Raw genomic sequence first — 14872 nt, 5'->3', positions numbered from 1 at the left:
CCCCGGCATATGCTAATTTATTTATGTATATTGCTGAAAAGAAAAATTGTGTCTCACATTTGGCAAAACATTTTATTTTATGTACGCTATATCGACAACGTGTTCATTGTGTGGACTGGGGGCGATTAAAGTCTTGACTGTTTAAACTGTATTGAGAGTACTATCAGATTCACTCTTAATTTCAGTAATTTGACCATCAATTACTTAGATGTTACGGTTAGTATTGTAGACGGTTCTTTTAAGACATCTGTCTACACTAAGATGACCGACAAAAACACTCTATTGGCAGCAGACAATTTTCATCCTTGGCCAGAGAAAAAGGGTTTACCCTACTCACAACTACTACGTGTGACTCGGATAACTTCTGACATTAACTAGTTACCCAATGCTTTACAAGAAATGGGCAAAAAATTAATAGAGATAAGCTATGACCCTAGTGAAATTAAATATGCAACAGAAAAATGTTTACAATTAGTTGAACAAGAATGAAGTAAAAGACAAACCAGAAAGACTGGTCTTCAACATAAGTTGTGAACAAATGGAAAAAGTTATTAAAAGTGCAATTCTACATCACTGGCATATTGTGCAAACGGACCCGGTCCTATCAACCAGCTGTAAAGATCTGCCACTAATTAGCAATAATATTAAAGATATGGTGACAGGATCAGATGTGGGTTTAAAAAAAAAACAAAAAAAAAAACACTTGGCTTACATTGAAAAGTGGTGTCTTCAGTTGCTCTGGGTGCATAATTGTACATTCATGATGACGGGTGATTGCTTTAAAGATCCACAAACGAACAGTGTGTAAGATACAACATCGTCTGAATTGTGAAAGCAAGTATGTTGTGTACGTCATAAAATGCCCGTGCAACCGGCTATATGTAGGCAAGATTATACGCATATTGAAAGAGCGAATTGCTTTACACAGATCTTCAATACGAAAAGCATTTGTTGGAACTGACAGTAATACTCCACCAGCCGTGAAGCACTTTATCGAAAAGGGCCATAGCCTCTTAGATTTTAGGGTAATGCCAATTGCGGTAGCGATCGTAACAAACGTTTATTACAGAGCTGGATATATGACCTGCAAACAGTTTCACCTTGTTGACTTAATGAAGAACTTAATTTTATTTGTTTCTTAAAAGTATATTTCACACATTGATACAAAGTTCTTTTATTTATTTTATTCTTTCATGTTTGTGTGATCCTATGGCACCCTGTTGATGCATGACTTGGACTCTACAATATTTACATAAGACACCATAATTACTTGACTATTTCTGTCAAATTTAAAAAACATGTTATAAATTTATCTACTTGCACCACTTGACAGCTGAAACGTCACTTCCAGCCTGTGGAACTTAAGCTCCGTTGGAACGCACGCGTCACTTCCGGGTTCCCGTTTAACGCGTCGTCCCAGTTTACAGAGGTTCCAGGTGAGATGACTTACCACAGGTGAGTGCCGTTTGTTGATGTTGTTTGTTCCAGGTATAGGTCATCGAGGGTATATAAGATTGGAGGTCCCAGTGTTGTGGTTACTCCCTTGGAAGAAGGTACCGACAAATACCGAAACAGCTGTCGGGCCGGGACGTACACACAGATGCTGCAACCATTGGTTCACTGTGTATGATGAGTACCAAGATGGAATTTTTACTATATTTTTGCACTATTGCACTTTGGTTTTTGTGAATGGACGTTGGTTGCTAGCTTTTGAATTTTCTATGGATTCAATAATCTGATGATATAAATAACTTTTTTGCATTTATACTAGTGTGCTGGTTGTCTGGTGTTCTGGACATTTGCTGATATATAGAATTATTATTTTATTTTTTTGCAGCATCAGGTAGTAAAAGCGCCATTCCCTCAAGATAAAATTAGTCAGCTCAATAGCTGTTTTGGTGTGAGACCAACACCGTCATCTGGAGCATGCCTGATTTCCCACTATATACACTTTAGCAAAGTATGTGTAGTTTAATTACTCACATCATCATTGATACATGGAAGTCAACGTTTCAGTCCCAGCAGGACCTGAAGGAAAATGTCCAAACTCATCTAATGTGACCCCGATGGTCTACAAATACCCAGCAAACATCAGGGAATGGGTATTTATAGTCCATGGTAGTCACATAGACGGGTTTGGACTTTTGTTTCAGGACTCTCTACAGTCTACATAGCGAACTTGAAAACAAACCCAATACAATAGATTGTTACATAAAATCAATGTGTGTAAAATGTAGTTCGACGTCAATATCATATACAATATTAAAATGAAGTGTCATGCTTTTATTTGAAATTATCTGTGTTGCCTGGACATACTGCTTACACAAAAAACATGCAGTGGCATTATGGAGCTCTTACTGCTGCGTTATACAAAGTAAGCACTGGCAGCTGCATCAACTGAAAGTAAAGTCTACAAAACAAAGGACAGGTTTCCTTGATACAATCACTTTATTTAGCTGCACTGCTGTAATTGCAAATTAAAATATGTATAATAGACAATTAACCAAAAGCCAGTAAAAAGTGAAAATGTAAAGTGAACATGCAAAACAAATGTACATGTAAGGGTGATTGCAGTTTAGTTCTATGCAGTTAAGTAGATTATTAAATGTATTCAAAACTTTCCTGTAATTGCCTTGAAGAGGATGTGTCTCATGTATAACAGCTAATGTATATAAATGGAACAGAAAGTCAAAAAAAGATTTATGTTATTAAACCTATAACAAGATGGCCAGTAAAATACTAAGTCATTTCTGAAGGGTTTACACAGGAAATAGGGTAAAGCGATAGTCTGAACAAATTTTTATATGGCGGAAGAGTCAAGAGCCATTGTTATATATGGAACACGTGTGGTGATCAAATCGCATGAAATCCAACCACACCATGAGCCAGCTGTGCAACAATATCACTGCACAGGCTTTACGGCAGATGCTTGTTGTTGAGCATATTCATTGATACAGACAGACATTTTGATTGTGTGGCATTAAAAATTATTTTATATGATCAAAATCATAAACACTGGAAACTTTGAAACCCTTATTCTGTTGGTTTCTAGTTTCTTGTCATTTGAGGCAAACAATGCAGAATCAAAAGGAACAAGACACTGTACAAGAAGTAACATTTAACTAAAAGGATCATTTAATGGAGAGATCGGACTGAACCTTAATCCATATTGCTACAGTATACTGAAAGGAAATCTGTGTTTAGCCCGTGATATGCTTACCTTTCCTGTGACACGAAAACGTATTTTCAAGATGACAGAATAAATCTGTATCTTCATATTTTTCCTCCTTCACATTCAACCAGAAACAAGTTTCAGTCATTTCATTGGGTCTAATCTGAAAATAAAAGCATATTGTAGTAAGCCCTAAAAAGGTTTAAGTCATTAAATACACATATCTCCAGTATGCCACTATGCTGCAGTCGATACCCAAGTAATATTTAAATAATCTTCTCTAGTTAGTGATTGTCTCAGCTAGTAGACTTCTGACTTTTTAAAACAACATTGCATATGACAAATGTCTGTTGTCAAAGAAAAATTCTAATCTGCTTAAGGCAGAGCTGATAAAAGACTGTTAGTTAAATGGGGGGAAAAAATGTGACCAGAATACAAATGCAGAAAACGCTTCTAAACGTGTACTTCTTTCAGTTGAATTGATCATTTTAGAAACTTCCAAGTACAAAATAGGAAATACTTTTACTGAAATTTTATTTCATGTTATATACATGAACTCTATAGAGTAGCCATGTCTCTACATAAAATAAAACTGCATACACCATAAATATAAAGACAGTCACAGAATGTGGATGCTGTCACTTGCTGCAGTCACAGGTAAAAGGACATGGATCCACTGTGCCACTAAAAGTTGGCAATACCTTATAACAGGTACATCCTATGGATGTTCAGCCTTCACCAATAATCCTAGAATGGAGGTAATGAACTTCACAGCAACACATGCACCGGATATGGCCTCCAACTTATTACCAAGGTCAGAGGTACTGCCATGGAGTGGTTGGACATTATAGCTACTAAGTCCAGCAGGTGTAAAAAAAACAAGCAACGCTAAATACAGCACAGCAAACAAATGTATCTGTTCTTGCTTTCTGTTGGTTCTGTGCACTGAGAGCAAATTTGAACTTCACATGAACCTATAAACCGACAATACTTATCACTGGCCCAAACAATTGCTGCGGCTACATCGTTATCGTTCAATCGCTCATTAATTGTTCACAAATTGGGCATTAAAATTTTGAAAACAACCAGTGATATGTGCTCCTGCTGGTCGTTTTCGACATCAATCATCGCCTGAACATGCTGGTCAATCTGCATTTAACAACAGATTGGGCATGTTCGAGGATGAGGGAGGGTGCCTGCACTGAACGACATACTGTTCAGTGTAGGCACTGCACATTATGAGGAACGACTGTACGGTTACAATGTTGTAATTGTGCTGTTGTTCCTCTATCTGCTAGTGGATACGCACCTTTAGATGCATGACTGGCATTAAGAGATAGAGAAGTTTGTAGCAAAACCCTGAATGACAGTAGTATACTGTATGAAAGTACACTTCCCTCAAACAATCCTCTACAAGACATTAATACAGTAGCTATATTTGATGGAAGGATCTTTATAAGAAGGGGGACATGTACTGTATATTGGTGACATAATCTGAGGATCTCTTTTCTGGACAACTGTCCTTCCAGTGAAGCTTGGTAATTGTTAAGTCCAAACAATTATCTTCAAATTGATGGGAGGTTACATCAATTGTATGTACTGAAATAAGGCTAAAGTATACACAGTTCAATTCATCAAAGACAAATTTATGATAAAATATTTAACTGAAATGACCTTAAGTGGAGAGCCAAACCTTGTCTCCAGGACAAACAGTTCATTGATATTGGTCAACATATGTTTTAAGATAAAACAATAGATATGGTAAGAACTTACCTTTGTTATCTCTGTTTCTACAAAGTCCATAGAGTCCACAGGGTTGACCTTCAGGTGTAGCTGGATCTGGATCCATGGGCACCACACAGATAAAGTTTTAGCTCCCAGGATGCACTGGGTCCATCCTCCCCTATAACCCACCCCCGAGACACAGGCACCTCAGTTGGTAAGTAGCCAAGTCCGGAGGAGGAAAAAACAGAGAGAAGGAAGACTGGAACACACAAGTACCATACTCACAGAAAGGGTGAAGGAAAACCGGTAACCAGCCACATAGCCCGTATGAAGCCAGGTGTGTCAGGGTGGGCACCCTGTGGACCCTATGGACTTTGTAGAAACAGAAATAACAAAGGTAAGTTCTTACCATATCTATTGTTTTCTACTTCAGGGTCCACAGAGTTGACCTTGGGGATGTCCCAAAGCAGTTCAACTAAGGGTGGGGACGCTCCTGTGCTGAAAGGAGAATCCAGCACCAGAAGGATGCATCCTGAGAGGCGAAGGTGTGAAACGCATAGAACCTTAGAAAAGTCTGGATGGAAGACCACGTGGCCGCCATACATAGCTGAACAGCCGAGGCGCCACGGCCAGCAGTCCACGAGGGACCCACAGACCGAGTAGAATGAGCCTTAACAGAGGCCGTAACAGGCAAACCCTCCTGTGCATAAGCCTCACAAATAACCAAACGAAGCCAACGGGCTAAACTTTATTTGTTGGCAGGCCAACCCCTCTTGTGAAAACCAAAGAGGATGAACAAGGAATCCGACTTTCGAATGGAACTAGTCCGGTCCACATAAACTTTGAGAGCACGGACCACATCCAAGGAGGCATCACCAGCCGAGAAATCAGGTGACTGAAATGCCGGCACAACAATTTCCTGATTAATGTGGAACTTACAAACCACCTTAGGAAGAAAACTGAGACAACAGGTCCTGACACTGAGGCAGAAGGAATGGAGCGTCGATCGAGAGGCTCCGAAGATCGGAGTGCCAAGGACGCCTGGGCCAAGCCGGAAGCACCAGCAGAAGCATGCCGCCGTCCTGTTTGAAATTCCGGAGGCCCAGAGGCAGCAGGGATATTGGAGGAAATAGATACGCCAGTTGAAACATCCATTTCAATAACAGTGCATCGACCAGGCCTGCGCCTCTTGTCCTGGACCCGTACACGGGCAGTTTGCGATTGTGACGGGAGGTCATGAGGTCCACCTCCGGCAGTCCCCACCTGTCCACGAGTAGTTAAAATACCTCTGGGTGAAGCGACCATTCCCCAGGATGCACGTTGTGACGGCTGAAGAAGTCCACCTCCCAGTTGAGGACTCCTGGGATGAATACTGCCGAGATTGCCCGAAGGTGACACTCCGCCCAAGACAGGATGCGTGACACATCCGACATTGCCGCTCGACTGCGAGTCCCCCATTGACAGTTGATGTACGCCACCGTGGTGGTGTTGTCGGATTGAATTTGCACGGCTCTTCCTTGAAGAACATGACCGGACAACTGGAAGACCCTGTGCACGGCCCGAAGTTCAGGAAAGTTGATGGGAAGAACAGCTTCTTCCACCGTCCAACGGCCCTGAAGTGAAAGTGGACCCGTCACTGCACCCCAACCCCGGAGACTGGCATGTGTCGTGAGTAGAACCCAGTCCGGGATCCAAAAGGGGCGACCCTTGTTGAGATGAGATATCCAAAGCCACCAAGCAAGCGACAGGCGCACCTCCGGAGACAACACCAGCATGAGTCCTGATCCGGTGTGGTAACCTGTTCCATTTGGATAGAATCAGCCCCTGCAGTGGCCTGGAATGAAACTGGGCATACTCCACCATGTCGAATGCCGACACCATGGACCACAGTACCCTCATTGCTGAGTGAACCGACACCTGGGAACTCTTCAGACAAATGCTCACTCGTAGTTGAAGGGAGGAAATCTTTTCTGGAGTCAGAAAGATCCATTGCTGACCAGAGTCCAGAAGGGCTCTCAAATGAACATCCTTTGTGACGGAATCAGGGAGGACTTTTTCCAGTTTATCAGCCACCAGTGCGCTTGCAGACAAGCGATCGTCAGGTGCAGATGTTGTAGAAGTACCTCCGGAGAGCCTGCCAGCAATAGGAGGTCGTCCAGATACGGCAGAAGCCGTATACCCTGGCTGCGCAGATGGGCAGCCATGACAGCCATAATTTTGGTGAACATCCATGGAGCCGTGGAAAGGCCAAAGGGCAGAGCCTGAAATTGGAAGTGAAGCTGGTGTATAGCAAACCTCATATACCGCTGGTTTGAAGGTGCTATAGGAACATGGAGGTAGGCATCCTAGACATCCAGGGAGACCATATAATCCCTCGGTTCCATAGCCAGAATGATGGAACGCAAAGTTTCCATCCTGAATTTGGGCACTCTGAGGAAGTTATTCAGCAATTTCAGGTTGAGGATAGGCCAATGAGAACCATTGGGTTTCGGAACCAGAAACAGAGAAGAGTAGTAACCTGTCCCCGCTTTGAGAAAGCGGAATGGGAACAATGACCCCCGCTTTCAGCACAGACTCTATGGCTCCCTGAATCTGCAAGGCCTTGGTCTTGTCCTGAGAAAGACTCGTGCAGAAGGACTGTTAGGGGGGGGGGGGGGTCTGTGACGAAAGGAAAGGGTTTACCCCTGAAAGACCACTTCTCGTACCAAAGCATCCATAGTGGTATTGCAGCAGCACTGCGCGAATTGAAGAAGTCGGCCTCCCACTCTGGGATCCCCCACAGAGAGGCCCATCCCATCAGGCTGAAGGCTTATCCTCTGGCTTGGAAGCAGGGCGTCTAGTGCTCCAGGCCTGCTTCTTTGGTTTAGGGGCAGCCTTGGTTGACGACTGCCTTGGGAAGGACTGACCCTGAGTACGAAAGGACCGAAAGGCCGAGGTCCTAGCCTTAGAAGGCGCAGCTGCTGATGGGAGAAACACAGACTTAGACTTTGCCAGGGTATCAACAATTTTGTCCAGGTCAGGACCAAACAAAATCTCCCCATTAAAGGGTAAGGCCTCCAGGCCCTTCTTGGAATTCACATCTGCTCTCCAAGAACAGAACCACAAAGCCAGCGACCAGAGACTGCCACCGCCGAATCTCCGGAAGTCAGAAGGCTGGCATCCAAATACGCTTCTCCAATATAGGAACCGGCAACTCTCATCTGTCCCACTAAAGCTCTCTGAACCTCCGGAGCTTCCTCAGGAAAAGTATCTTTGAGGACATCGGCCCAGCTCTCAATGGCTTTAGTCACCCAAGAGATGGCCATGGACAGACAGGTCACCACCCCTGAGAGAGAATAAATGGATTTTAAACAAGTCTCCACCTTCCTGTCTGTGGGATCCTTTAGGGATGAAATGGAAGGTATAGGCAAGGTAGCACGAGTAACATGAGAATCCACTGCAGATGGGGTTCCCAATTTTTGCAATGACTTGCAGAAAACTGATAACTAGATGCTAAACGTTTCTGCGGCTAGTGCCTCTTACTAGGCGACTGCCAGGCCTCTGCCATATGGTCAAACAGCTGGTCAGATAGAGGAAAAACAGCCGAAGTTACTTTTGCCTGCTTAAAATTTGGATACTTGGATTTAGGGGCCAGTGCGTCATCCTCTATATCTAGAATGGATCGCACTGCTCTCACCAATGCCAGCACTTTAATGGAAAATTTGGTTACCTCTTCTTGGACATGGGAATCCGAGTCAGAGTCCTCAGGCAATTCCCCCTCATCCGAGGACGCATCTGAGTCTGATAGTTGCGCAGACTGAGATGACATAACAGGGCGTTTAGATGCCTTCTGAGGCTTGTCACTCCGTAACATATTTTGAAAGGTGGAAGATGAGGCCGCCAAACTCTGGACTGAACTGGAGAACACATCCACCCACGGTGGTTGACACGCCTGCGGGAGACCCTGGAAGGGAATGACGGACTGTTGCGTCAACGGAGAAGACTGAAAATACATAGGTAACCCCGTATATGGATTAACAGTCTGAGGCCCAGGGGGGGACTGCAATAATTGCGGTATACCCTGAGAAGGGGGATTGCTGTCTCGGGTAACCCCCTATGGGGGAGAGCAGTTGGGACCGCCAGACGGTCCGCGTTGAAAGCCAGCACATGAGAAAACACCACCCAAGGAGGATCAGGTCCCAAATTTGGGAGGTTAGAGGGACCAGGTAACTGACGGCACCTGACACACAGCCCATCCTGTGATAAATCCTCCATATTTACGCCTGCAGCACAGCGACTGCAAGAGAGCAGTGTGGGAGCCGCAGAGCGCTCAACTTCCTCATCAGACATGATAAAATATATATAAAGACATTATTATTTTATATATATATATATATATATATATATATATATATCTCAACACGACAGGAAAGTGCAGTGTTGCTCTTGGCGTACCCACAAGTATGCAGCACACAAGACCACAGATATGGCACCGTGTAGCACACAACTGTATATGACCGACCTCACAAATAAATGAATTTATATAAGTGAGATCCAAGAAAAGCCCTTCCCACACACACCTGCCAGGGCTGTAGGAGAAGAAAAGGGATAGGTATAGATTGACAGTAAGTAGAAATAAAGCACAGACAGTCAGCACTAGCAAAAGTCACATACAACGCAGAAAGTTAATACTAACTGCACCTTTACCACCACATTCAATCTGCCCAGATTTAGTGTCTGGGAGGGCTATAGAGTTGTGCACACTGTCCTACCAGGGGAGAGGTACACAGGGGGACCAGTCCAAGTGCTGCCCCGAGACGATCTGTGATGTGCCAGGGAAGATGACCGCCGGAGAACTCATTGGAGGTGTGGCCATAGGAGGAAGCAGCTCAGTGTCGCCAACCCAAGCAGAAAGGAGCGCTGAGCGGAGGGAAGGCTGCCTCCACTGGCTGGACATTAACCCCTGGGATGCCGGTTCCCGCCATACTTCCTTGGTGGTCTAGTGGACGTGGGGGCCATGTCTCTGAAGAGGGGGAGCCCACCGCCACCGCCAGTGCCTCCGGTCCGTTCCCAGAGACCGGAGCCTGAGGACTGCACACGCAGGTCACCGCAGCGGCGACCTGCGCGTCTTACCTGATCCCTGTCGATCCGACCACAGTCGAGGGATCCCCCAGAGCCCGGCTAGCACAGGCTCTGGTGTAACGCCGTGATCTCCAGATCTGTACTTGACGTCAATGCGCAGGCGGGGTGTAGGAGCGGCAGCGTGAACGTCCACTGGACAGTCAGAAGCTGCCACTCTGATGAGTGTTAAGTAAGAATAAAACTAAAAACTCAAAAAAATAATAAGCTTAGGAGCTGCTAAGCAGCCCCCCTGTGCAAACGGTGACCCGACTCCAGCCAGGCAGTAACTCAAACTGAGGTGCCTGTGGCTCGGGGGCAGGGTAAAGGGGAGAGTGGACCCAGTGCATCCTGGGAGCTAAAGCTTTAACTGTGTGGTGCCCGTGGATCCAGATCCAGCTATACCCCAAGGTCAATCCTGTGGACCCTGAAGTAGAAAGAAGGACTTTCAAGAGAGGAACATTTTTTTCTAGAAAATTTGGAGATCAGATATGGAAACAATCTTTAAATAGAGCTCGAACACCAGAATGAGTGTCTTTATCTGCCCATCTGTTCATAAGGCTAGGGATGGTGCACAGAAAATAAATCCAATGTATTATGTCCAGACGGTCTCACAGAATTTGAAAAGTAACTGCACTTTCTGATAAAATACAATATGGAGAGGGAAACGAAGTACACAGAAACATTGTTTTAATGTAATTTTTAATACTTTTGAATAAAAAGGGGAGGAAGGGCACGTAAACAGAGGATGTACAGGGGTTGGGTTGTATATATTAAGCTGAATACACACATGCCGGCAAAGACGAACAACGGTGGGGAGGATGCCGTATTTGACAGCATGTCATCGATAACTATATCCCCAGATTGGACTGTATGTACAGCGGGAGCGTGCATTGTTCATTGCATAGTGCGTACACACACCGGACGTTTTGAACGATATATCGTTCAAATATGTCGTTATCGTTCATATCGTTTAAAAAAGGTGTCCAGTGTGTATGGGACTTTAGTCCATATAAAGTGACGTGGCGATATACTAACAACCATCAAACTACTTCACAGAAAATCTACATAATAAGTGATGACTGACTATACTGAGATGAACATGCACTGTAGGAGTGCTAATGGTTCAGCGCCAATGGTTCATACTACAGGGGATAGAAAGGGAAATCATGCCTGCGGCAGGAGAATGGGCAGGAGCCAAGGGGAAAGAAGAGATTGTTCTAGTCTGTCATGTTTGAGTAGTCGGTGACGTGTGTCACCAGGTACCCCAAATAATGAGAAAACGATTATGGTGGTCATGACTTCTGCTATTTATATGTTCAAACATAAATCAGCCAAACATAGTTGTTTATGGCTGAAATTGTGGAATTATATACAAGTTTCAGTTGACAGTTATAAGGCATTGAGGTGCCCTGAGATTGTGGTCTATTAGTTTTTGACTATACTTTGGTTTATCAGGTATTGGAAATGGTAAGAAATAATAAGATGGGGTTGATGTAAAACACATCTGTATTACAATATCAAGTTCCTGACTCCTTGTTAAATTCTTTCTACTTTGAGACAATCCCACTACATATGGTACTGGGTGTCATCAGCACCACAGTCAAGCAAGCAAAAAAAAAATGATAAGGTTGGGTAGGTGATGTAAAGATAAGTCCAGACAAGATATCAATGGAATAAGGAATTGTAATAGTTTCCCTTGATTTGCATACAGTACATATTGAAAACTTTATACTCCAACTCTCTAATCCAGGTCTTCCATATTAAGTGTTTCCACCATATCCTGCCCTCAATGATGGTCACCATATCCTGTCCTCAATGATGGTCAATGATGCTCACTGGTTGGCCATGTTAATCTGGCAAGGAGTAGAAAGGGAGATCAAATCTGTGTTAGCAGTGGTCCTCATACATGAAAGGCTGCATAGTAACTCTTCTCTTTATATTAGGGTTATTGAGGTGGCAAAGTTGAAGAATGCAACTTCTGTAAGAACGCAACTGAAGATCGAAGCAATCCAAGATCATGTTCCCCATCATCCCAATAAGTTTGCAGGATCACCAAGGACCCACCACCGCTGTAATAATTATTTGTGTCTGCACAGCTCTCCTCTACATTATGGTAATGAGAACCAATGGTGGGGAGAGAGGGTGCCCCCATGTGTAATCTTGTGCCCATTGTCATGGAAAAACAACCACCACCTACTACTGGAACTAAAGTCTCCTATTAGACAATCTGTCTACTGCCTAGTACTGTATTTACACTGTGGGGGAATAGGCATTATCCTGTTTAAAGCACTGACTGCAACAAATGGTTTCAAATATAATTATAAAATATATATATATATATATATATATATATATATATATATATATATATATATATATATTAAATCCAGAAGACATCCCCAAGATTTACTCTGCTCTTTGTTACAAATGTTCAGTATGTATACCAAATAAGTGTGCTACACAAGCTCTATAGTGCTAGAGATATAAACATTCCAGTTTTTTTATTTCAATAACTAAACTCTTCACAGCTGAAGATTGTGTGTCTTGTCTTAGCAGAGCAGTATAACCATGCATCTGGTGGGCAACCCTTGCAAGGGAGGGCTTAATAATGCTTTGTTTATTCATTCGGACAATAAACAGTACAATCTGCGTAACAATAGCACATTTGGAAATAATGCAAGCTTTCTCTCCCTCTCGTTACAATAGGTGACTGTCCTTGAACTCGAAATGGTTGTCATGCATTAGTTGTTATTATGGAAAGAAAATGTTTGAGTTCATATGTAATATCACTTTCTAAAATATATAACTGTCCATTCTACATGGACTTGTAGAATTATATTAAAATAAATATATAAGCACATCTCTAAATATAATTAGGTCAAGGACATGGCAGACAGATGGCAAATAGTTTCAGAACAAAAAATATTTCTACCCATGATCACAAAAGCATGGTTAATAGATAAAAGAAGAAAAAAAATGTGTACTTCCTTCTATTAGAACTAGATGGAAGTACAGATGTATCCTCATACACTGTAGCCCAAGTTGTGCCAAATATTTCCTCATGAAGTGCCTGGCCCCAGGCATCTCGGCCACACCGAGCATATCTTTTGCTTAAAATGTGCGTCTTCTTCATGCAAATAAAACTGGGACCAAAAAAACTGCAAGATGAACTGCACAAGAGTCAGGGTGAGCTGATGCACTGGTACGTCCATCATGAGGAGTGAAGGCTTGACACTCAAAGAAAATGGGTCAAAGAGTGGGTGGGGTATTCTTAATGATGGTTTGGGATATTAAATGATTTCCATTTTAATTTAAATTATGGTCAGTGACATCATGACGATGTTGCCACGATTCCCTTCAAACTTTGATGTTTCTACAATGTGAAACATGCTATCGAGCAATACATTTTGTCGAGTTCATGCTTATGAGTGGAATCAAACATCTTCCAATCAAGCTAAAGGTACACAAAGTTATCACGGTCTGGTGTCAGTAAAAGAACCCATCCACTGAACAGAACAAAAATTAGATCTCAGTCCTGTTTCACCAAGACTCAGGATAACAGGTAGAAAAGATGGTACCACCATCTTAAATTTATCAAAATAAAAAGTTACTACTCCAATGTTGTTGCTGCTATTATCTGTGACCCCGAGGGGAAAACAAAAAAGATTGTGTGATTCTTTGGCTAAGGGTATTTGTTAGGACCTGGGGTAGCTAGTTCAAACTACAGCTTCATTACATCATGAAAAATTGCTAGTAATAATCATATCTTAAAAAGCAAAAGGTGATATCCTGTGATAAAACTATAATGAAACAATGTATGGCCACTATGATAAAACAATATATAAAACAATGTGTCCTGTGTGATAAACAAGGATCATCATAAAAATCTTAATGTGGTCCGTGGAGGGGATGTAGTTACGAGCCCAGTTGCCGGGATGCCGGCACGCAGAATACCGCTAGCAGTCGGAATCCAGGCACCAGAATCCCGACAGCCAGCATATTGATGGTATTAGGGTTAGGGGGAGGGTTAGGTTTAGGGATTAGGCACTAGAGGGAGGATTAGGCTGCGGGTGAGGGGGGAATAGTCTGTGTGCTTGCTACATAAATACCAAGACACAGTACCACCGAAGTGACTGCTTTCCTCTCGCCTCCTACCACAGGAAAGACGTTCGGTTCATAACTATTTAAAAGTGAAACAGAGAAGTGTTGCACACCTAATGCATCAGGAGAAACCTGATCGCTGTAACACAGATTGGACTTTACTGGACAAAACAGCATGCCCCTGTAACACAGGCCAGTGTTGGAATATTTAATTTGATATGTAAAACTTGTATATCAATGGATTTACAGACAACATTTCAGTAGCAACCTTATTTGTTTATGTATACACAAATACATTTTTGCAATATATATATATATATATATATATATATATATATATATATATGTTATGAATTACTTATGATTGCTTCAGTGCAAAGTAATAATAGTCTTAAAATAAAGTATATATTTAGTATTCCCAAAGTAAATCTTAATACAAAACTGAGGGGTATATTTACTAAAATGAGAGTTTTTCGAAGTGGAGATGCTACCCATAGCAACAATTCAGATTATACTTAACATTTAACTAGCACCTTCTAGAAGATAATAGCTAGAATATATGATTGCTTGAAATGGGCAGCTTCTCCACTTCTAAAAAACGCTCACTTTAGTAAATTTACCCCTAAGGATTCATGAAATGTTACCCAAAAAATTTAACTTTCAACGTCAAACATATGAATAATGAAACCCAATATTCCAGCAGTATTGTAACTTTTTCCCCCTACACATAGTCTAACTATAGTCTTTAGTGTTATAGCAGACATGCAGCAGTTT

The 14872-nt window shown here is 42.5% G+C and overlaps 1 protein-coding gene across 6 annotated transcripts in view; it reads right to left on the bottom strand.

The window, feature by feature from the left end:
- The window catches only part of DIAPH3 (diaphanous related formin 3), a 786386-nt gene that overhangs the window by 390804 nt on the left and 380710 nt on the right, over nucleotides 1-14872 (bottom strand). For all 6 annotated transcript variants that reach the window (XM_088481432.1, XM_088481491.1, XM_088481243.1 and 3 more), the window contains one exon: nucleotides 3221-3335. In XM_088481432.1, the coding sequence (XP_088337558.1) occupies nucleotides 3221-3335 (115 nt within the window). The remainder of the gene's footprint in view (nucleotides 1-3220; nucleotides 3336-14872) is intronic.

The sequence above is a fragment of the Taudactylus pleione genome, unplaced genomic scaffold, assembly GCF_031769625.1.
Source record: "Taudactylus pleione unplaced genomic scaffold, aTauple2 ptg000005l, whole genome shotgun sequence".
NCBI lineage: Eukaryota > Metazoa > Chordata > Amphibia > Anura > Myobatrachidae > Taudactylus > Taudactylus pleione.
This window is presented reverse-complemented; position numbering and strand designations above follow the sequence as displayed.